General features: G+C 36.6%; 1 protein-coding gene across 1 annotated transcript in view; it reads left to right on the top strand.

Annotated features, from left to right (window-relative positions):
• Positions 1-26,090, top strand: part of THSD7A (thrombospondin type 1 domain containing 7A) — a 661,869-nt gene that overhangs the window by 416,506 nt on the left and 219,273 nt on the right. The window contains exon 5 of the mRNA XM_014838058.3: positions 10,473-11,304. Coding sequence (XP_014693544.3) covers positions 10,473-11,304 — 832 coding nt within the window. The remainder of the gene's footprint in view (positions 1-10,472; positions 11,305-26,090) is intronic.

The raw sequence follows: 26,090 nt of genomic DNA, 5'->3' as shown, positions 1-26,090 counted from the left end.
TTGACTTCCTCAGAAATCACACTGGTCCACTATATTCATGACATGCTAGTTGGATTTGGTGAAGAAGAAGTGGCAAGTATTAGAGATACCCTAATAAGAAAAACCAGGTGGCACCCTCAGCACTCTGACTGGAAATCTTAGTTAAGTCACCCAGTTTATTAGGTCTGTTTTCTACTTTATACATTACTGTAGGTGACAGTATTGCTAAACTTTCTGCCGTGATATGGCAAGAATCCCCTTTCCTCAAGTTTCCAATAACAGTCTCCTTCTTTTTAAGTCCTTACTGGCAGCCATTGTTAGGCTTCTTTTAACAGTCTTTTCAGAGCACCCTTGACTTTTACTAACACCTTCCTCGTTGTCCTTCCAGCTTCTGTCCACTCCCAGTTCCAGTGTGCCACTCCCATATTTTAGGATTTTGGATATGGCAGCACACTTCTTCTAGGTACTATGTTCCGTGTTAGGTATCTATTGCTACATCACAAATTACCTCAAAATTTAGTAGATTATAAACAATAAATATTTATTATCTCATAGCTTCCATGTGTCAGAAATTTGGAAACAGCTTAACTAGGTAGTTTTGACTCAGTGTCTCTCATGAGGTTATAGTCAAGGTATTGGCCAGGCGTGCAGTCATCTGAAGGCTTGACTGGTGTTCAGGCATCTGCTTCTGAGGAGATTATGGGTCACTCACATGGCCTTTGGCAGGGGGGCTCAGTTCTTTTTCAAAAGACTGCTCGAGTATCCTCATGACATCACAGCTGGCTTCTCCCAGAATGAATTAACCCAGAAAAGGCAAGTCAGAAGCCACAATATCTTTTTTGACCTAGATTTGTATGTTACATACAATATATTTCTGATATTTGTATAGCATCCTAGTGGTTTCACAGGTCAACTCTATTCAGAGTTAGAGGGAACTGTAGCAAGGCATCAGTACCATGAAACAGGGATCCTTGGGGCTATCTAGGAGGCTGGCTATCACAGCCTCTTTGCATTCTGAAAGCGGCTTATATAACACTTTGGAACATTGCCACTGCCCATTTATTGGTTGACTTGGAAGACTGCCAATTTTGAATGACTCCTACAGTGGAGACCTCTCCGGCAGGTCCAGGCTGTGGTGCAAGCTGCTAGACTAGTCAGATCATAATGGCCCAGAAAAGCTGATGTTATTAGACAGATTTCTGATAGATAAAATGGCTATGTGGAATCTCTGGCTAGCCCCAATAGGAGAGTTGCAGCATAGACACCTAAAGTTTAGAAGCAAGGTCATGCTTTCTGCAGCAGAGAATTACTCAGCTTTAGGGGAAAACAAAAGCCATAACACACACTGTGCCCCCCCCCATCCCCCCAGATCCTGGCTTGTTACTGTGTCCTAGTAGATATTATATGTTGGACACCAACTAACTCTTTGACTGAAGTTGCCTATCCTAAGCTAGCTATTATGAAGCCCATCAAATAAAATGGTTGGGTGCACACAGTAAAAATCCAAGATAGATATGGAATATTTAGGATCAGGCCCAAATAGATCCCGGAGATCAAGTAAATTATGTAAACACTTTGTCCAGACTTCCATCACACCTCCCTCTTTTGTATAGAGGTTTTCATGGAGTCACTTCTGAAATAAACTACTTGCATACAAGCTTGTGTCTCAAATTCTGCTTTGGGGATAATTCAGGACAGGACAGCATGCTTTTAAATTTGACTGGCTATATGGAGACTTCACTTACTATTTTATCAGAATTCCCTGGGGTGAAGTAAGGATTATAAGTGATAAGACCCTATTGACTTGGCTTCCTTAGAGCCATTTAGCTCCAGCTGTTGAATATGGACACTCTTCAAAGGTAGCTCATTTTGAGACAATTGTAACCAAAGACCAGTAGTTTGATCCGGTTAGAACGTTTTGTGTGTTTCTCATTTTGGAGGGAATTGTTATATAGCTCTCAGTGCTGTGCCTCGACGTCAATGATAAGACAGAACCTATTTCAAACAATGACAGCAAATACACTTAATAGATTTCGTGTTGCTACCCTAAATTCATTATCTAAAGCAGTGTATGAAAGACTGTATTAATGATTTGGCATATCTTCAAGGCTGTTGAGTTTACATATTTGTTATGATCAACAATTTCTATCCTTATTTCATAAATGTGCTGCTGCCAGTCACATGTATAATTTAAAAAATCCCATTTCACTCTCAGGTTTATCTTGCGTTACTTTGGTTGTTGTCACTGTTTTAGGGCTGGGGGAGTAGTTAGGTGGTTTTGTAGAATGGCACTGCAACTGCTCAAATAGATCTTCATTTTCATATGCATTAAGGCTATTAGTATAACATTTTGTTGTTTTATAGTCAAAGCTCTAAAAATTTTATAGGCTTGAAAGGAAAACATTGACTTGTAATTTGTCATCTTGAAGAATACTTTTCCCTTAGAAATTAGTTTGGGCATCCCAATATTTGCATGAGACATTACTCAAAAGTTAGGGTCTCTTCATTATGGTAACATGAATTCTCTATGTGGGTTGTTCAAATATAGCTAATATAACTTTTCTTTTTTTGGATGCTTGACTGCATTCAATGAAACAATAGAAATATTTGCGGGGTTTATGGCCCTATAATTTTCTCACGTCTAAAAAGATTAAACCTACTAGGTGGCAGAACAATCTTGTTTGCTTTTCATGTCTTACACAATGCAAAAATCAAATGAGATCATATATGTGAAAGTACACTGTACGTTATACAAATAATAAATAAAATGTAACAAGAAAATAAAGCAATATAATCTAGGGATGCGGTGTTTAAGCACTTCTCATCGCCATGTTTTGATGCTAATGATGCCTTTACCAGGGATAGTTTTGTGTATTAATGGTAAAATTACCTAACTACGTAGAAAATAAAATGTTCAGAAGTTTGCCTTTAAACATACTAAAAATAAATTCCTAATAGTTTTAACATACATGTTTTAAATAAATCTATAAAGAGGACAAAATTTTTGTATTATTTTGTAAATGATAATGTATATTTATCTCTCTACTTGAAAATACTTTCAGCCTCAAAGCAATGGAAGAAACATAAGATTGTGTTATCGAAAAGCCTGCATATCAAAAACATAGAAAACATCATAAACTAAAGTAAAATAAACTGGAAGAAGATACATTTTAAAGGGCATAGAAAATATTAATATCATCAAATAAATACATTGAGATAAAAAGAAAAGTGCATAATACTGCTGGAAAATAAACTAATTGAACAAATAATTCACAGAAAAGGAAATAATTATATTCAATTCATAGGTAATGAGAATTCAATTAAAATGACAGTGGGTTTGTATTTATCAAATTAACAAAAAAATTATAATGACAATGCAGATGAGGATGCAGTAATACGATGTAGATTTCTACAAGTTTCTCTGAAAAATCAGTTGGGCAACATGTATTTGAAAATCTTAAAATTGTCATCTCTCTTTGACTCAGTTTTTCACTTCAATAGAGTCTAGCCTAAAGAAATCATCACTGATACATGGAGACTTTAAAATATTAAGTCACTTACAATTTTTGTGTGAGAAAAAATCATTTCACAACTTTGTCACAAATATTTCTCATAATATTGATACTTAGGTTATGGTTCAAAAAGTGTTATGAGACAATGGAAATTAATGACATAATTCATATCATATTATATTTTACAAATAGGGGGACCAGGACTCAAAGAGGTTAAGTAATTTTCTTAAGAGAGATCAAACATGATAGGGCCTGAAAATAGATTACTATATCTGGGCAACTGTAATGTCAACTATCCTAGTCCCCCATTCCTCATTCATTGTCTCTTCAGATTTAAGGAACTTGTTCTAATTGTGTACATTTAATTTGATATTCTTCTATAGTTTCTTATTAAATTTTAATTACTTATTGAAGATGAAAGCTCAGTTTGACTTCACAGTGATCTCTCCTTATCAACCAAACTGATTTGTCATTTGAGAGTTCTATTTTAAATTTAAACTAAATTAAATTAAAATTCAACTCAAAGAAGCTGTGAGCTCTCCTTTTTTCTTTAAAAAGACATTTTAATCTATTTTGGGTCAGTAAATATTCAAAATTTCATTGTTCTTGTTTTCGTAAGTCTATACAAAGGGGTTTCTAGACAGAGCGCATACTTATAATTAAATCAACTAGTATGATATTGAATGGCACAGTATGCCAGGCATTTGGGTGACCCATCTATGGGACTATTTCAAGACAGACATTTAAGTCCATGTATTTGCTTGTGCCCACAGCAAAAATCCTTTGAAATGACCAAATTAGTACAAAATAAGCAAATTTATGTTTCAGTTGAGAAAAGAGAAGGATATAATCAATCTTCCAGAAGCTTTGAGGACTTTCTGGGGACCACAGTACACAAGGGATTGGATTTCAGGGAATAAAGACTACCTTTATAGTCAAAATAGTGAAAGGAAAGGGGCTGACCCCATGGCCGAGTGGTTAAATTCGCACACTCCACTGCAGATGGCCCAGTGTTTTGTTGGTTCGAATCCTGGGCGCGGATACGGCACTGCTCATCAAGCCACGCTGAGTCACCGTCCCACATGCCACAACTAGAAGGACCCACAACGAAGAATATACAGCTATGTACTGGGGGGCTTTGGGGAGAAAAAGGAAAAAAATAAAATCTTTAAAAAAAAAAATAGTGAAAGGATGGATCCTCTGAGGAAATAAGCACATAAGATTCCCCCAATAGAAGCCCAAATCTGGAGAAATAGCAGTCTGTAGATATTAGGAAAAAAGATATAAATTGCTGGTGAGAGGGCAAACTGGTACATTTTGGTAGGCATTTTTGCAATACTAGTTGTGTCAAAAGCTTGAAAATTTACAAAACTTTTGACTAAATTACCTGACCAATGTACAACAATAGACGTTCATTGCTGCATTCTTTATAATGTTGTCAACGATTAGAAAAAAGACCTAAATTTCCACAAATAGATCAATTAGACAGATCATTACAAATCGATACAACGTATTTTGCAAACATAGTATAGATTGAATTGTGTAAATATAACGAACAAACGACATTAACTGTCTAGTAGGTTCGATCTGTGTGTGTATGTGTGTGTATGCATGTACACGTGTGTGTACTGTACACATGTATGTAATGTGTCTGCACTGTATGTATGCGTATGTATATATGTGTGTGTATGAGGCCCCATCTATTGAAATGCAATCATTTTTGTAGTATAGTGTGAAATAAAACAAACTATGAAACAATTTGTAGCATGACCCCAAATTTATGTAAATATATTTTTAAGTGCCTAATAGGAAGGTAACAAAATATAGACTAGTTACCTCTAGTTTCTGGGATTTATGAGGAATTTTCTTTCCTATTAATTAGAAGTAATTTCTAATTTTTTCTACACTGAGTAGAAACACAGCTTTTTTTTAATTCTGTGAATTTTAAAATAGGATACTGTGCAGCATTCGTAAGACAGCATTTAGTGTGTTACTAAGCTGTTTGTGCACTCCTTGATCTTGGTAAACTAGGACATACTGTTCCATAACCAAATCCAGGAGGGAAAATGCACTAGTGTCTGATCTGAAGGACGCAAACACATTTAGTCAAACAAGAAACTGGCTCATTTGAGAGTTTTATAGCAAACAAGGACAGAAAGTCGTTTGCATAATTTTTTCATGCTCCTTTTATAGTGTTTATCTTTTATAAGGCTCCTTGGAACAGTTGCTAGCCACCTGTCAATAATGTGGCCTTTTATAGACTCAACCTCTTATTGTTCTTATGTCCTTGACATATAAAAAACAATCTTAGAAGAAGCCAGTGTTGAATATGGTGGGCAAAATACTAATTTTAAATTTAAAAAGCCGCCTTTTGTAGACTGAAATAAAGAGAGAGTTTTGAATGACATGTGAAGAATAGGCATGTTATAAAATCCTCTTTAGCAGGAATAAAAATAAATTCATTATTTTATCAACATTTTTGGAAAGTTGGTTAAGAATTATCCTTAAAGCACTAGTCTATGGAAATCTCAGCCAAGTAGCACTCATTTAAAGTAGTTGTAACAATTTTGCATCAATTCCAAATGAAAATATTTGTATTGTGAGTCTATCAATTACATAAATATTTTGGGTGTGTAAACAGTTGTTTTAACTTCTTTTTAGTGGAACAAGACATCCAGTATTTCTTTCTCTATTTACATAAAATCTGTCAAGCTAATGTTCTACATGTATTTATTGACCCACGTCCTGGAAGTGTTTTGCATGATACTGAATGAACACAGTTCCACAAATCTGTATGCAAGAGTACGTTTCCATTCACAAAGGGATATTATCCAAGGCCTTAAGTAGAAAGCTGCCTATCCTTTGTTTTGCACGATTAGATTCCAAGTTCCCTTTGTGTAATTATGAACAAGAACAATAAAGAAGCAAGTTTCAACCCAATGGAAGTTCTGTTTTTGTTAAAAAGCAGACACACATACATACACACACACACACACACACACACACACACACACACACACACACGCACCACCTTTCCAATGCCACCACTTCCCCCTCTTAGTGATATGAGACGTGGGGCGACAATTTAACATCTATGAGGAGATGTATGAGTTAAAAATCACATTTTTATATTGTACTTGGGAGAGGACTTCTTGTTTTCCTTGATAGAGTTTGCACATTGTGCTTTCAAATTACATTCTAAAACAATTGTACGGGTTGAAACATGGTAGCTAATTGGGCTAACGATTCTTAGCTGTCAAGAGCAGTCTTAAATGTGGTCCCCTTTCTGTTCAGTTTGCGATTATTTTGAGACAGCTTGGAGGACAGAAGTAGACAGCCCTTCCTCGGGTGTACAGTGGTGAAGATCTGATTTTTCAAGAGGTCTGTTAATTGGACACACATGCAGTACCCAAGGTGCAATGAAAAGATAAGACAGCAGTCAAAGCCTGCAAAGTGAATGAGTTTTCTGTAGGTTCACTTGTAATTATATTGCTACTTCTGCTTTCACTGGTGCCTTCATGCATTTTATTTTCCTTTAGCCTAGTGGGTATTTTTATAGATCTCCATGGAATTTTCTCAGGATGTCCTATCTTCTGATCCTCACTGCAAATGTACTTTGAAAAAAATAAACCCCACAGTCTTATCTATGAATAGCTGGTTATAGGAATTTATGATAATATTTTTAGAAAAGAAATTGAATTGTATGTGTATTTAGAATGCATACTTTTCCTAGTTTATATAAGTAAATTTTAGAAATGCTTACTCATTATCAATGTATATGAAATAGTGTAGAGGTTTTCTTGAACTCAGTTCTTTCTATCTGTTGGCATTGACATCAACCATGTAATGTCTTGGATATTAAGATCTATAAACTAAATTCTCTCTTTTCTGAACAGCATAAACTGAGGAAATTCATTTGAAAGCCAGCAATGGAAATGAAAAGACATGATCAAGCCAAATGTTGCAGAAGACAGGCAACGTTCTGTCCTTAAGGGGCCATGGAGTCAGTGTAATGTGATGAACAGATATTTGGCAAACAATTACTCAGTAAACTAATTGAAATTGTGATAAGCATCTGACAAACATGCGGGGTGTTCTCTGAGTGTATAGGAAGGGAACTCTCCCTAATTGGATGTCGGTAAACCACGAGTCATTTTCAAAGTAACCATCGTTCACTTTTATTTTTGAAAAACTTAGAAGTAAACCAGGAATTTTGCTAAAATTTAGTTTATAAGAGTTTAATATCTTCCCCGGTCTTTATCTTATCTGGGGTAATTTTCAAACTTCTTAGTTAGCTAGTCTTATATAGTTGTGCTTCATAGTTTTGGGGGTTTGTTTTTGGTATGTGTGTTTTCCTTACTCAGCAACAACAGGCAGACTTGAAGTCAAATCTCATTTTGTGTACTCAGATTTCTTTAATAAAATATTAATTTTCATCAATTAGTTAAATATACCCTTTAATAATAGTGCAATCTACCTAAAAAGTACAATTAAATATTTTTATGTGCCAAATTTATAACTTTGCTATAAAACATTTTATTTTTACTTTGAGGATAAAAGACTAACTTTTTAAATAGTCCTGATCTGATTCATCAGTCTAATTTCCTAATTAACGTCAAAGATAATATATAATACCAAAGATATTATATTATGATATATAATTGTATTATATATAACATAATATTATATAGTATCAAAGATCTATTATAATACATATGTAAAATATATAACATTATAAAATATATATTACATATAATTAATATATAATATCAAAGATAAATAATATCAAAGGTTGGAAAGTAATAAAATACCAAGAAGTTCTCCTGAATTACATCTGGGGTTTATACTCTGGTTTAATGCAAGACTCTTGTACTTTGAAATTTAGACTCGACGGCATATAGCTTACTCCTAACTTGATGGTCCAGTCTAAACATATCTTTATATGCTGTGTTTAGGGTGGAAAATAAGGATTATTGTTTTGTTCAAGCACAGTGGGGGAAAGGAATAAATACCAAAGATGTGTGAAATTAATTCTAAAATGTTATACATATTGCTAAGTTTCCTTATTGAGAATTGTCCTGGGTTCTGTGATTCCCAAACTGAATATTTAAGGTAATCTCTAAGAAAGCATCAGCAGATTTATGAATGTATATTTTCCTTTGACAAATGGAAAATGACTAAAATATCAGGTATTGCATGTTGACAGATGTAACGAACTCACTGAGTTTCTTAGTTCATAAAGTTTTGACATCAGCACTCTGGGAAGACTGTTTCCCTAAATTTATTTTAAGTCCCTTGTAACTCTTTATATATGAACTTCATGAAGTAATGACATGGCTATGGTTAAGATTCAATTCTTATTTTCATTCAATTAAGGATTAATTAGCGCAATATTTTCAGTCAATCTCTTTTCTATTTGCAACTCCATTATTTTTGTAATGAGGTTCTCATCATCAAAATGTAAACATCTTCCTAGTTAAACAAAATTAAACGTTTAAATTAAGTATAAGCACATTCTTCAAATGTCATTCTTTGTAGATTAATCGTTTTATATAGGAGTATCTAAATCTCAAGTTCCAAAATCTAGGATAAATCATAAAACTAAAAGTCAGAACAGAAATCTGAAATCCAGGATGGTTTTGTTCTTCATTCAAGATGTGAACCTGGCACATCACTTCCCCTTCTTGTCACATGTTTTTCTCATCCATAGAGTGAATCTGCTGGCCTAGGTTGGTGGTTTTCACTTTTCAGCAGCAGAAGCCTCTTGTCAGACAAAATCTAATGCATAATCTCAACATGCATAAAAATAAATAATAATAATGGAGTGTCTCTTATAGAAGCAGCAATGAAGGAGGAGGGCAGTGGGGTGGGGTTGGGGGACCCTGGAGTCCAGCTCTATATGCTGGCCCTCACCTTCCCACACAACCTGTTGAAGATGGCTCTAGGCTACGTCAAATAATTCCTCAAATTTCGTGGACCACAGTTTGAAAATCATCTAATTGTTTGATCACTGTTTCTTTAAAATTCCAAAATAATATAATTCTCAATTTCATAAATTCAGATTTGTCTGTTAAAGCACTGAAAATACTATTATCTACCTTAAAAAAAGAAATAATGTATGCAAATATAAGTGGATTTCAATCTATGCTAAGAAGGATTCTAAGGTAAAAACCCCCATTCCATATTCAAGCCACTGACTTAAGTATCCCATAAAACAGCTCTATAATACCAAATAGTTCATATTTAGAAAATGAATAAGTTGATAAAAGTTCAAATAGCCCTTCAACGTTTAGAAAATTGCAGAAGTCTTTTAATTAAATTTTAATTCTCTTACCCCTCTTTGTACTTCACTGGGGAGATGAGGAAAATAAATTTTTTGCTAAATTTAAGACAGAATGTGCTTAAATGAAGATTTTTCACTTCCAAGCTTTTGTTGCCAGAAGGCAGACACTTCTGTCAGCACACACATATTCAACTATCAGACTCTTCCAGTCACAGTGTCGACAACAATATAAAATGAGGTAGACAGGAGCACATTCTACAAAAGAGTTAATTGCTCAGGAAAAGAAAATCCTACAGGGTCCACATGAGTCCATTTTCTTTGCCAGTTTCTGAGTGGATTTGATGGTTATGAGGCAGGAGTAATGGGTTTTCACTGTCACTAATTTCTGATGTCCTTTATGAGCAAGGGTTCTCTAATTACTTCAAGTTAAGGAAATGAGTAAAAGCCAACTTTTAGTAATCCCAAAGGGACCCACAGTGAACTTGTCCCAGCAGTTACCTTATTTAGACTCTGTGACACAGTTCCCCTTTTGCAAAAACACTGAGTGCAGATCATTACTTTCCAACAATCGTGTACAGAGACCTACTTTATGACACTTTAGGCAAGTTAATGTACTAGATCTTGAAATGTCTTTCTGGAAAGTGAAATAACTTGTAGTTTTCTTCTGGTAGCACTGTTAACTCTTGTGTTATTTGTAGGTCCGTGGGGCCGATGCATGGGAGATGAATGTGGTCCAGGAGGCATTCAAACCCGGGCCGTGTGGTGTGCTCATGTGGAAGGATGGACGACATTACATACAAACTGTAAGCAGGCTGAGAGACCCAATAACCAGCAAAATTGTTTCAAAGTTTGTGACTGGCACAAGGAGTTGTACGACTGGAGGCTGGGACCGTGGAATCAGTGTCTGCCCGTGATTTCGAAAAGCCTGGAGAAACCCCTTGAGTGCATTAAGGGAGAAGAAGGCATTCAGGTGAGAGAGATAATATGCATCCAGAAAGAGAAAGATATTCCTGCGGAGGATATCATTTGTGAGTACTTTGAGCCCAAGCCTCTCCTGGAGCAGGCCTGCCTCATCCCCTGCCAGCAAGATTGCATTGTGTCTGAGTTTTCTGCCTGGTCAGAATGCTCCAAGACTTGTGGCAGTGGCCTCCAGCACCGGACACGTCATGTGGTGGCGCCCCCCCAGTTTGGAGGCTCTGGCTGTCCAAACCTGACGGAGTTTCAGGTGTGCCGGTCCAATCCGTGTGAAGCTGAAGAGAGCATGTACAGCTTGCACGTGGGTCCCTGGAGCACGTGCTCAATGCCCCACTCAAGACAAGTCAGACAAGCAAGGAGACGTGGGAAGAATAAAGAACGCGAAAAGGACCGAGGAAAAGGAGTGAAGGATCCAGAGGCCCGTGAACTTATTAAGAAAAAGAGAAATAGAAACAGACAAAATCGACAAGAGAACAAATACTGGGACATACAGATTGGATATCAGACCAGAGAGGTGATGTGTGCTAACAAGACGGGCAAAGCTGCTGATTTGAGGTAACATTTTATTACCCTTAGCCACGCGTGTCTATCTGTCAAGACTGTGGGCTAGAGAGTACTTAAGACATGCCGTGCTAAGTCCTGGAATTCATAGGTACACAACCTAGCACGAGCTACCCCCAAGTGTAACGTTTTTCACTTTAAGGCAGTTAAGCTTTAGTAGGTTTCCGGGCATTATTTCTGTTTCGCTCATGTTTAGGCGCTATACTACTAGAGTTAATTTAAACTTTCCTATCAAAATCTAAAGCATGAGTGATTCTCCATGAGGTGATACTGCTTCTTTAGGTCAATGGTGCTGTTTCTGCCTATAATAGAAAAAAGCTTACTTAGAGCCTGGAGTTTTGAGATTTTGAATTCAGATACTTATTTTAGTGAGAATAAGGCGCACTTGTAATCTCTCCAAGTCTGTAGCATTTTCAGAATTACCCTATAAACAAAATCTAAACAGCTACCCAGGGAGCTATACCTAAGAATAATTCTCTTTAACATTTTATAAAATGGAATAACTCTCCCCAGAGAAGCACAGGGGAAGCAGCAGAAAATAAGGTGAGTAGAAGATATTTAATCATGAGTAGCCTAGTTTAGAAAACATAATTAATTGGCTTCATTTTCTGTACAGAAATTATTTGTCAAATGATCTCTGGGTAAATAATGACTGTTATGAAAGACTTTCTCGTGTGTGATTTATTTGTTGTGAAAATATTCATTGAGGATTATTCATTGAGGATTATCTAAAGAATATGATGTTCTCTGGATAGTCTAAATTTTGCTCTCAGATAAGCCAGACCATCTGGGAGTGGCTTATCTGGATCATTTGCATAATTGCTTTTTCTGAAATATTTATGCAGTTATGATTTGGACTGAACTAAGAGAAATTATAGTAACATCACTCAGAATTTTATATCATATTTATGGTAGAAATGACATTGAAAGTGTCATCTACTTCCTCTCACAGTCTGTTCTCTTGATTAAAAACGCATGAGATGAATTTCATTGACGTCTCAACCCATGTGCTTCTGGTGAGCAGCTGGATTGCTTTTCTCACCGCCCCTGGAAATCTTGTAACAGATCACGTTTTCCTGTTTACTTTGGCTGTTGGGCACGTAAATAGGACTGCGTGGCATGCACGTTGTTTACTCAGATACCCTACTGGCTTCATCTTTTTCTCAGCTCATTATTTTCCTTCACTCATTTCTGTCTAGTGATTTTGCTGTCTATGGACTATGAAAGCTGGTTTAAAGCCTTCTTGGAGCAGATATGGTTTAATAAATGAGTGAACAAGCAGTTGATTCATCTAAGATAATAATTTCTTTCAGCATAACATTGTTCTGGTCACTATTTTTAGGATATTCACTACTCCCCTCCCTCTTTGTTGTTACACAATTGTATTTTCTCTCAGCTATACAGTAATTTGCTCTTTCTCCATTCTGGAGTCATCAGCCCAACTCTGTTCCTGGCCTTGCTAAAGACTGCCTGCTCTCCTGCCTTCATTCTCCAGGTTCCCCACAACTCCTTAAGTGTGTGTATATGTGTGTGTTCACCTCTGATTGTGTCATGTGTGTTTTCAGTTCAGTTAGTTTTATTCTTTTCTGACTCTCCTTATTCTGGTAATTTCCTGATCTCTTCTCCTGAAGTATTAGTTATATTAGTTACTTAGTTCCCACGAAGTAATTGAGTGAGCCTCCAAGGCAACTTAAGTTGTCTTCTGCTGTCACTGGGCTTACATGCTGTAGACATTTAATTTACTGTTGACTATTCAATTAAAAGTATAATTGGATAGTACCTGTCACTTCATAGAGCCTCATATTCCTATCTAGCTTTTGAAATAAGCAAATATTTTAAAAATCTGTACATCATTCATTGATACTTACATTCTAATAGAAATACCATATCTATTCCAGTAAAATGATAGTTGCGTGTATGTTATAACTTATTAGAGCATAGATTAAACTTTATGTTAAACAAATTGGTTATTACTGTTTCTCTTATTTAAGAATTATATATGAGAATATATATGAATAAATATATTTAAGAAAGTTAAAGTTTTAGTGAAGAAGAGATAAAAATCAAGTACTTTGACATACATTTTACTCAAACATTACACCGTTATCAGTGAAGCTAATAAAATGAAGAGTACATGGGTAACACCAACAAAGCACAGGACCATAAATCATGGACTTGATGATTAAATTTAAAGTGTTTCATCTTATATCAAATTCAGAAACAATTTTATCATGTAAGAGGATTAAAAAATCATTTAATAAGGCTAAAAAATCCTACTACAATACCTAAATGAATTTAGCTAAATAAACCTAAGAATCTTGGGGAAGCAGTTTATCGGCAAGTAAAAATACTTTTATCAGAATTACTGCTAGAACTTCCAAGTTAAAGATGACAGATCTACTCTGCGCTTTGCTTTCAAACAGACCGAAATCAATAAGAATGAAAAACACAAATGAAAGTCCATTCTTTTATGACAATAGGAAACAGTCACAGTCCCAAACCACAACTGATAGAGAAGATTTGACCAATGTGGTGAAATTAGATCTAACTGAGGGAGGAAACTTAGAAGGGCACTATGTCGTTGCGGCTTTAATGAACACTCAAAGTTGCAGTAGCCTGAACTTTCTGAGGAGCCAAGTCAATGAAACCTCCTTGGAATGGCATGGTCTGCATTAGTGAAAGGGCTGCCGAAGTATCTTTGAGTTCTCTTTGAAAACAGAATGGCGTAATAGACAGGACCAAACAAGGAAACTCATTATGCCATTGCTGCCAAGAAAAGACTATCAGTTTGATGGACGGAGGGATTAAAGTTTTGATGACAGTGGATGAGAATTCCAGATCACTACACACACATCATGACCCAGGAGGCTTTCCTGTGAACAGTGATTTCAACCAGGCTTGAATAGAGTGTTACCCCAGGCCAGGAGTGAGCATGAAAGTATGGGCAAACATGTCTCCCAGAAACCGAAGATAGTAAAGGAAAGATGGCTTTTCTGAACCAAACACAGAAAGAATTTCAGTATTCAAAGAAGAGTTAAGAAAACTGAATGAGCTTAAAAGTGATTTGGCTGAGCTCCAAAAAGAAATGGAAGAGAATTATAAAACAAGAAAAGAAATGAAATTCACTTTCTTGTTTCAGAAGTGACAAAAAGTGGGAAAATATTCTGTGATATGAAGAGTCGGTGATATTGAAAACATTCAAGTAAACTGTAATATTTTTAAAAGATGATGAATATGGAAACAAACAAAGAAGATCACTATATGAAATTCTGGTGTTTCTGAAGATAGGACCAGAAAAGTTAGAACAGGAAGGAACAAAACAAAACAAAAATACAGAGATACAGTAGAAGACTTCCCTGAAATTAAGGAAGACTTTAATCCACGGATTGAAATTGCTCGGGGCCAATATTCTACTAGAAGAGGTTGAAATAATGTCCTCATGGAAGAACTGGTATAGAACAGTTTTTATTTTTTATTTTATTTTATTTTTTTTGAGGAAGATTAGCCATGAGCTAACTGCTACCAGTCCTCCTCTTTTCACTGAGGAAGACTGGCCCTGAGCTAACTACTGCCAATCCTCCTCTTTTCACTGAGGAAGCCTGGCCCTGAGCTGACATCCATGCCCATCTTCCTCTACTTTATACATGGAACACCTACCACAGCATGGCATGCCAAGCGGTGCCTTGTCCACACCCGGGATCAGAACCAGTGAACCATGGGCCGCCAAGAAGCGGAACGTGCGCACTTAACCGCTGTGCCACTGGGCTGGCCCTAGAACAGTTTCTGTAGAGACAGGCAAAGAAACATCAAACTGAGAGCCAACACTGTGCTCAAATTGTGAAACATTAGAAGCATTTCCGTTATAGTCAACAGTAAGACAGAACAGCACATTAGCTCCACTGTTAGTTAACAGTGGTCAGGAACTGCTAGTCACTGTAGTTGAAAAGAGAAAGAAATGAAAACTGGAAAGCAAATGGCAAAATTAAGATTTTTTTTCCAGATGATATGATTGAATACAGTAAAATTGAAGAGAATTAATTGAAAATGTTATAGGGTGAATGGACACAAAAATAATAGCCAAAAATCAGTATGTTTCCCAGATGCTAACAATTAGCTAAACATTATGATGGAAATAAAAGATTAAAATATCCCACTTATAATAGTAAAAAAAAATTCTATAAATAAGCTTAACTATAAAAGTTCTGCCCAAAACATCAGACTTGGAAAAGTAAAAAGGTAGATGTGTGCCTATCTAGAACATGTAGTAAATATAGCAACTGTGCCTACATTGTTACCGTAAAATTTGCAAGGGGGAAATAACCTATAAGACAAGCCAGAAAAATTCTGAAAAAAATAAAAGTAGAGCGAATACACTAACATCACAAGATAATTAAATGCATTTTATTCTATGAAAATAATAGTGATAACGAATTTATGTTAATACATGAATAATCAGAAAAAACAAAATAGAGTCTGAAGATCCCCAAAACCCTATAATATGTTGCCTATGGTAAAGGAGCATTTCCAATTTAGAGGAAAAGATATAATTTAATTAATTTGTTTCTGTTTTAGGGGCAATTGCTTTGCCATTTAAAGGAATAATGACAATTTAAAAAAGATGAGATCCCTTTGTCACTTTTTACAACAGAGCAAAGTCTAGGTATATTCAATACTTAATTTTTTTTTAAATATTAGAAGGAAAGATAGAATTTTTAAAGTCTTGAAGAAGGACACTTAAGACCACAGAATGCAGAAATCATACAGCAATGTATTTCATTACATTTTTAAGAAAGAAAATGCTGCTCAGGAAAAAATGTTAGTGAAGTTAAAATTCAAGTAGCAAAATAAGAAAAAATGCTTGCAATGCGTATAATTGACAAAGAACTAATTTTCTTAATGCATAAAGAATTCCTACATATTAAGAAAAAGGTCAAAAGCTGATTGAAAATCAGCAAAGGATCAAGAGAATGAAAAGATTAAAAAATGGGCCAAAAATCTTAAGATAAACCTCACCAAAGAAGATATATGGATGGTGAATAAGCATATGAAGAGATGCTCCATGTCATAGGTCATCAAGAAAATGCAAATTAAAACAACAGGGAGATACCACTATGCAGCTATTAGAATAGCCAAAATCTGGACCACTGACGACCACAAATGCTGGCAAGGATGTGAAACAATCGGAACTCCCACTCATTGCTAGTGGGAATGCCAAATGCTGCACTTTGGAAGACAATTTGGTGGCTTCTTACAAAACTAAACAAACTCTTATCATGTAGTCCAACAGTCACTCTCATTGGTATTTACCGAAAGTAGATGAACACTTATGTCTACACAAAATCTACACATAGATGTTTAAGACAGCTTTATTCATAATTGACAAAACTTGGAGGCAACCAGGATGGCCTTCACAGATGAATGGATAAACAAACTGTAGTACATTCAGTCAGTGGGATATTATTCAGTGCTAAAGGGAAATGAGCTGTCAAGCCATGAAAAGCCATGGAGGAAACTTAAATGCATATTGCTAAGAGAAAGAAAAGGCTTCATACTGTATAATTCCAACTATACGACACTCTGGAAAAGGCAAAACTATGGAGACAATAAAAAGATCAATCAGTGTTGCCAGAGATCGGGTGGGAGAGAGAGATGAATAGGGGAGCACAGAGGACTTTTAGGGCAGTGAAACTGTTCTATGTGATATTATAAAGCTGGATATATGCCATTATACTTTGCCCAAACACATAGAATGTGCAACATCAGGAGTTAACTGTAATATGAACTATGGACTTTGCGTGATCAGTATAGGTTCATCCTTGGTAAAAAAAAAAAAAAAAAAAAAAAAAAAAGAAGTTCCATTCCAGTGAGTGATCTTGATAATGGGGGAGGCTATGCATGTGTCAGGGGAGGGAGTATATGGCAACTCTCTGTGCTTTCCACTCAATTTTGCTGTGAACCTATAAATGGTCAAAAAAATAAAGTCTGTTAAAATCAGCAAAGGACAAGATCAGGTCACAGAAAAAATGCTAATATTCAATAATAATTAAGAAATATAAAAAATTTTTAAATCCCATTTTCACCTATCAAATTATCAAATAAAAATGTTTGATAGTGTGTCAGGGATCACCAAGACAGCCCCCGGGTTTGGTGATTCACAAGAAGGACTCACAAGACTCCGCAGAGAGTCACATTCATGTTTTATTACCGTGAAAGGATGCAAGGCAAAATCATAAAGGAAAACGTGCATGGGGAGCAGTCCGGAGGAAACTAGCTCCAAGCTTTGAGAGTCCTCTCCATGTGGAGTTTCACAGCCTACGCTTACGCTGTTGAAATTCGTTCAACAGAATTTCGACAATATGTGCAAGGCTTTATCTGCTAGGGAAGCGAATTAGAGACTCAGTGCCTGAGTTTTTACTGTGGGTTGATCACACAGGAACCCTCTACCTAGTATGTACAAAAATTCCAAACTCCCTAAAAGAAAGCAAATTTTCACCATAAACCACATTGTTTACACAAACAAATTAGGCATAGTAAGCCACTTTATCATTTGGAGAAAATTTTTTATCGATGTAGAGAGCTGTTTATCAGTTAACTTTCCAGATGCTTGCCAAGACTTCTAAGGATAGAAGTCTGAGATTGCCTATTTTATCAACAATAGTATTTAATATTAAAGAGATTGGGGGAAAGAGACAATCTTATACATTCTTGGTGGGGACAAAAATTGGTACAACCTATTCAAAAAATAATTTTACAATATTTATCAAAATTTAAAATGCACACTCCGTTTGGCAGTGATTCTATTCCTAGGAATTTCTCCTAAAATATTTCTGTGTGCATAAATATATGTGCAACTCTCATTGTAGCATGATTTGTTACAGGAAAACAATTTAAATCCCACCGATAAAGAACTAGTTAAATCATGGTGCTTCCATGTATGGAATATTATATAGTTACTACTAAATTAGGTATGTGTCTCAGTCAGTTCGGTCTGTTATAACAGAGTACCATGACTAGGTGGCTTATAAACAACAGAAATTTATTTCTCATAATCCTGAATGCTGAAAAGTCCAAGATCAAGGCACCAGCAGATTCGTCATCTGCTGAAAGCCCTGTTCCTGGTTGCAGACCTCTGGCTTCTCACTGTATTCTCACCTGGTGCACAGAGCGGGAGAGAGCTCTCTGGGGTCCCTTTATAAGGATGCTAATCCCATTCATGAAGGCTCCACTCTTGTGACCTGATTACCTCCCAAAGGCCCCACCTCCTAATACCATCACATTAGGGGTTAGGATTTCAACATATGAATTTTGGAGGATACGAACCTCAGTCCATTGAAGTATGTGACTTCTAAAGAAACATGAAGGAATAAAGGAGTAAAGCCAGTTTTACTCCACTCTCCTGCCTTAAAATCAACCAGAAACACATCATTAAAGGGAATAAACACTTCTATCTATAGTAAAAAAAGGAGAATTGAAAATGAAAAAAGAAAGAGTAGACATGAAAATATGGATCTAGAGGATGGAGGAACCTTGGACCGGAAGCATAAAAGAGACTCCTTTAAAGTAATTAGGTCACAATCCCGGAAGGCCTTTCAAGGGTCTTTTCATTGGATTATCTCCATCTGGGGAAGCAGGGCATGGACAAGCCACAGAGGATCTGGGGAAGGTCCCTTAAGAGCCAGTTGCTCACCCAGAATCACAGGGGAAGTGTAGCTGGAGGAGTGATTAAGCCAGAATGTCACTTCCCTGATCTGGATGAGAGAGGCTGTCAAAGGTGAAGTGGAGAAGAAGAGGGTAGAGGAGGCAGACAGCTCCAGATTGCAACAGGCAGGGCCTTAGACTAAAGGCTTTGTTATGAGGCACCCTCATTTCTGGAAAGCTTTTAGCTGTCCCAGCTCACTTCTTCCTGAAATAAAGACGTAAATCTACAAATCAAAAGTACAACACGTTTCAGAAGAGCTATGAAATCTGCTATAAGTAGTACAAGAAACATTCAGTGGAAGTAGTGCCTACTTTTGAAAATATCTTCCTTTTGAACATGGTTTGTTTTGTCGTATTGTCTGACAAAGGCAATTAGTTGTAATTATAAATCCAATGGAAACATTGCCAAGAAGTGTGGGAAATTCAGCCCAGTAAATTCCTGAGGGAATAGGTAGTATTAGGATTTAAAACAGATTTCTGTTGGCTAAGCCAAAAAAAGTGGATCTGTTCAGCTTGTAGATAACTCAATACAACAGACAGTTTAGGCACAAATACATAAGGTAAAAAATAACTGGGCCCACGAATGTAGTCAACTGATCTTGACAAAGGAGCAAAGACAATGCAGTGGAGCAAGGATAGTCTCTTCAAAAAGTGGTGCTGGAAGACCTGGACATCCGCATGCAAAAACATGAATCTAGACACAGACCTTATCCTTCACAAAAATTAACTCAAAATGGATCATACACCTAAATGTAAAGTGTAAAATCATTATAAAACTCCTAGAAGATAATATAGGAGAAAACCTAGATGACCTTGGGTATGGTGGTGCCATTTTAGATATAAAACAAAAAATACAAACTATGAAAAAAAATTGATAAGCTGGACTTCATTAAAATTAAACATTTCTGCTCTACAAAAGACAATGTCAAGAGAAAGAAGACAAGCCACAGACTGGGAGAAAATATTTGCAAAAGACACATCTGATAAAGGACTATTATCCAAAATATACAAAGAACGCTTAAAACTCAACAGTAAGAAAATAAACAACCCTATTAAAAAATGGACCAAAGAGGGCCTAGCCCAGTGACATAGTGATTGGGTTCACATGCTCTGCTTTGGAAGCCTGGGGTTCACAGGTTCAGATCCCATTGCAGACCTACATACCGCTCATCAAACAGTGCTGTGGCAGCGTCCCACATACAAAAAAAAGAGGAAGATTGACACAGATGTTAGCTCAGGGACAATCTTCCTCAAGTAAAAAGAGGAAGATTGGCAATAGATGTTAGCTCAGGGCCAATCTTCCTCACCAAAGAAAAAAGAAAAAAAGAATGGACCAAAGACCTTAACCTCACCAAAGAAGAAATTCAGATGGCAAGGATATAAAAGATGCTCCACATCATATGTCATCTGGGAAACACAAATTAAAACAACAATGAAATACCACTATTCACCTATTAGAATGGCCAAAATCCAGAACACTAGTTACACCAAATGCTGACAAGGACGTGAAGCAACAAGAAATTACATTCATTGCTGGTGGGAATGTAAAATGGTACAGACACTTTGGAAGACAGTTTGGCAGTTTCTATAAAACTAAATATACTCTTACCATATGGTCCAGCAATCACGCTCCTTGGTATTTACCCAAAGGAGATGAAAACTTATGTCTACATAAAAATCTACACATGGATGTTTATAACAGCTTTGTTCATAATTGCCAAAACTTGGAGGCAACTAAGATATTCTTCAGTAGATGAATGGATAACGAACTGTGGTACATTCAGACAATGGAATATTATTCAGTGCTAAAAAGAAATGAGCTGTCAAGCCATGAAGAGACATGGAGGAAACTTAAATGCATATAACTAAGAAAAGACTACATACTGTATAATTCCAACTATATGACATTCTGGAAAAGGCAAAACTATGGAGACCATTAAAAAATCAGTATTGGGGCTGGCCCCGTGGCCGAGTGGTTAAGTTCGCGTGCTCCGCTGCAGGCGGCCCAGTGTTTCATGAGTTTGAATCCTGGGCGCGGACATGGCACTGCTCATCAAACCACGCTGAGGCAGCGTCCCACATGCCACAACTCGAAGGACCCACAACAAAGAATATACAACTATGTACCGGGGGGCTTTGGGGAGAAAAAGGAAAAAAATAAAATCTTTAAAAAATCAGTGTTGCCAAGTGTTAGGTAGGAGGGAGAGATGAATAGGGGGAGCACAGAGAATTTTTAGAGCAGTGAAAATAGTCCAAATGATATTATAATGATAGATATATGCCATTATACATTTGTCCAAACCATGGAATGGACGACAAGAGTGAACTATAATGTAAACTATAGACTTGGAGTGATTATGATGTGTCAGTGGTGGTTCATTCTTGGTAAAAAATGTACCATTCTAGTGAGTGATGTTGATAATGGGGGAGCTGTGCATGTGTGGGGGCAGGGAGTATAAGGGAAATCTCTGTACCTTCCTCTCAATTGTATTGCGAACGTAAAACTCCTCTTAAAAAAGTTAAGCTTTAAAAAAAAACTGGTAAAACATCAAGAGGAGAATAAGCTAGTAACCCCTAGAAATACTGACACTTTGGAGTATTTTTCTCTCATTTTGTTTTATGTTTCCTTTTAAGTCTCTATATAAATTCAGCCTTAGCATTTCAGATAGTAATGAATAATACTCAAGTGGCTTTCTTATTTTTTTTCTCAATTCATGCTTTTTGACATACCCTCTCATCTTCAAAATTGAATCTGTTAACCATAAAATTGTATTTCTTTTCAACACAGTCAATCTTCCTGCCTGATTCCTTCTTTACCTTAGAATACTAGTTGTTAACTACTCCATCCTTGTCTTCAAGGACTGCTCTCTAGAATGATGATATAAACGTTAAATATAAAGCTACTGGCTTTACAAATGTCTGGAAACTGGCTGAATCCACAAGAGAGGAATTTAAGTAATGAATAATCAGGAGAAATAAGTACTAAATAAGAATAGGGAAACCTATGCATTCATGGCTACACAATGTTGAATAAGTCATTTAAACTTTCTGGGACTCAGTTTTCTCTTCTATAAATAATGTGGGGAGGTGGATGGGCAGTGATGAGCCAGAGAAGGAGGGAGCTGCAAAATTTCTAAAAGCCTTCCATGTTTTGTGATTCCAATGAACCCTGAACAAAAGCCATCCCTAATATTGTGGATATAAAATCCTATATATCTTTCTTGGCAGAAAGTTAATTAATTTTGGCATGTTCCACAAATCAGTTCATACTGAAACATGGGGAAGAATTTATGCATAGTGCATATAGAATAAAACAGCTCTCAATCTTGACAGTAACTGTAAGGTTTCTACTCAGTTGGTGTTCTGCATGGTTCCTGAGGGCCCATTCCCATGCTATGACTTTGTGAGTCAGTGAAATTGCAAGTCTAATCTTAACCTTACCAAAAAAAGAGTAAATTGCCCACTATTTAAAGTAATACTACTTTTAGGTTATTCAGAATCCATTTATAAAATTACAGCTTCTCATGTATAAATAGCAGTCTTTTAGATTAAAAAACTTTCTGAAATATCCTAAGTGTCGATTTGTCAGCCAGATGCTTGCATCATTTCTCATGAGCTTTCCTCAGCTGTCTGCTGGCCACAGCTGGCTAAAGAAATAGAGTCAATACGCCCACATTCTTTTGTAGATGGTGGATAGCTAACAGGAAACCTTTACTTCTCTCAAAACATAGAGCTGTTTGGGCAGTATATTATGTTTGTCCTTAGAGAGCCACTCTCAAACCTTCCAGATCCAGCTTATGTGCCTGGAGGCTGATCTCTGAGTAAGACATTAATGAGGCTTCCTAGTTCTCTTGTTTCTGGTTGGATTCAACCCATGAGAGACAGCAATATTATATTAGAAGGTAGGAAGAGACGAGTTGGGGTGCTTCTCGGGTCAGCAGTGGCTGAGTTGCTCTAACAAAGGCTACAGCCCCTGTCCAGCAGCCCTCTCCTACAGCTCTACATCCATCTCAAGTTCTGGTAAAATCCTTTCCCTTGGTCCCTTTACACCTTGGGTGATAATCTTCCCAAACTTGCTAGCCCCAGGATGCTTCACTATCCTTTGGCCATTTCTGTCAACACTACCCCCACTTTTGTTAATGATACTTTTATTAAACCCTTCTGAATTAACCCATGTGACTTTGCAATGTTTTCTGCTGACCCTGAAGGATATAACAGCTATATTAGAGTACAACGTTAGAGTCAGAGAACTACTTCTATGTCATTGCTAGGATACATAGTAATTAATTAATTAATTTGCTATGCATTTGTTTAGTTATTTATTTACTTTTTTGTTCAACAAAGTGCAAGACCTCAAGACATTCTGGGCACTGGAATATATAGCCAACAACAGCAAAGAAGCAGAGACCCTAATCCTAAGGATCTATTCTTTCCTATGAAAAGATCGTCCCAAAAAAGTAATAAAATATTAGAAGTGCTATCTGATGTCCATATATATAGAGAGAGTTAACGCAAGTGACAACTGAGGTACTGAGTTCTTTGTGGAGGGAGGTTGATGGGATCAGGAATGGCCTCGTAGAGGAAATGCTGCTAGAGTTAAGTATTAGTCCGTATGCACAAGATAGAGGAGGATCCTGAAAGAAAAATATGAGAACGGCAAGAGCAAAGGCACTGAGATTTGCCTCAGTAGTGATTCATTGTGCAAGGATGTGATGTATGCAGATTATTCACACATCTAGAGACTACCTTATAAAGGGATGAGAACCTAGACTAAAAGATAAGCCAGCGAAATCTTGGAGGTCAAGCTCAAATGTTTGGGCTTTATATCCTGTGCCTCACTCATCTCCACATTTATTAGAAACAGTGTTGTGAGCACATTCCAATATACTATATAGTATTTATTTACAAGTTAAATTCATGCACTATTAAAAGTATATGATATGTATTACTAAAAATCATAATAATTAAGATTAAATAGATAAATAGGGAAATAATATTAACAATATTTTGCTAATCATTCCGGCTTCAAATTATCTTTAGCTAAAATCTTAAGGTAAACTATCCATGAAGAGGTGCATTATTAGTGGTAGTAATTTTTAATCTAATATATATGTATTTTTTATTTGATAAATATATATATTTAGTTTATTATATATACAAATAAAATAAACTTTTTATTTTGGAAGTGGAGATTCATGAATATGATTACCATGTTCTATGCATATTATAATCATTTAACCAATGAACAAATGTGAATTAAGCAGTTACTATGTGTCCAACACTGTGCCAGGTACAGAATTAACTTTGAAATTATATAAAACATAGCTTTTACAGTGAAATATTTTTAAAAGATCACTATGTATAAAGTAAAGCAGATATTATTATCCCTGTATTACAGGTGGCAAAAATTGAGTATCAGAAGTTTCAAATAACTTGCCCAGGTCACCCAAAATAGAGCAAAAGCAGAGGGCAGTAAAAAGCCTTGACCAGGGTCACCCAGCTGTTGTATATATGAGACCCATGTACTCCCTCGGATGTCTAGAAGGAAAGATGGTTCATATGAAGGCATTTCTGGGAGGCCTAAGTTCATTCTCAATGGACAAGCACATGTTTTAAAACTTGAAGTACATCCATTTTTAAAATAGTCTCTTGATACCTTCTATTTTATGGGAGACAGCTTCTTTGGGTCTAATTAGATTGTCATCTCTCCTTTATAATAAGGCTGATGCGTAGCATAAATGTCAGTCTCCCTTTTCTTGTTTTTTCACATGTTCCCAGTGTGGGGGACTGGTCTTGGCCACGCCAAGATATGTCTCTTTGGCATGAGGATTATTTGGGACAAGGAAGGAGGCTCTGAGGAGTGGAACTTGCTTGCCTTTTGTTAAGAGACATTTACATTGTAAAGGAAATCTCCATCTGTAAATGTCCCTCCCTCTCTGTACCAGGAAGAAGAAAGGGGATGACTTTGTCTCTAGAAACTCTTAATCAATACCAAAGGCAAGGACTTAAATCTGCATTTGTTTACTGTATTTGTGTGGTAATCTCCCATGATCACTCCCCCTCCACCCCCAACATCCTCCTTTGTCGTTAGCTGAAGATGATATTTAAGGTGGGGACTTCAGCCCTTTTGGCGAGTTGCTCAGCTTGCCTGACCTCTCCCATGTAAACATGTTATAAAGCTTTGTTTAATTTTCTCCTACTATCCTGTCTCATGTGAATTTAATTTGTTCTCTGGCCAGAAGAACCCAGAGAGGGTAGAGGAAATGTCTTCCTCCCCTACACCAGAAAGGACCCCATTTAGATAACAAAATATAGACGTGAGGAGAGAAATAAAGCATACAGTTACCTATGGTAAGTAAAAGGGAAGCAAATACATTTTCATGCTCATACGAAAGGTGTTTATGATTATTTCAAAATCTTAGAGCAACTGGACAGTCAGAAGAAATGCCAGTAACTCTATATGTGCTTCACTCAACCAGCGCTGGGATCCCAGTTAGCTGCTGGGGTCAGAATTATAAAGCAGCAAAAGCTTGTCTTCTGCTGTTTATTTTTATATTCCCATTTAACATCCCTCACTGACATTGTCGGTGTCGCAATCCAATGTACACATCAGGATAGATGCGGAGAGGGCTGATGGCCACTCTGAGTTTATTGTAACCAGCGTTTCAATATATACATAGCTTACATCTGTTAGACATACACAGGTGTTCTGGATGAAATAATTAGCGGATGCCAAGAATTCTTAGTGATTTCTCAAGGAGCCCTCCCTCAGCGTCTGTTTTGATATTATCATGTTATTGCTGTGCTCGTATATTTTTATCTCGGAGCAGGCAAGGTCTCTTAGGCAACAGTCCCTCCTGCTCCCGATATCGATATCTTTTCTCCATCTGTGCCCCCGGTTGGCCGCTGCCTGTCTTAGATTGCCTCCCCCTGGAGGTCTTACCCGTCATTGGCTAACCGGCCTTCTCACCTCCGGGTCACAGTTTGTTGGCAAGCCTTTTCCAGTGATTATTAACCCTTCCTGCATCGGGGGCGGCTACAAACATGACATTTTTCTCTTCAACCTTGTGCTTGAGTTTATG

This window comes from Equus asinus, chromosome 1, assembly GCF_041296235.1.
Source record: "Equus asinus isolate D_3611 breed Donkey chromosome 1, EquAss-T2T_v2, whole genome shotgun sequence".
In the NCBI taxonomy this organism is placed as follows: Eukaryota; Metazoa; Chordata; class Mammalia; order Perissodactyla; family Equidae; genus Equus; species Equus asinus.
This window is presented reverse-complemented; position numbering and strand designations above follow the sequence as displayed.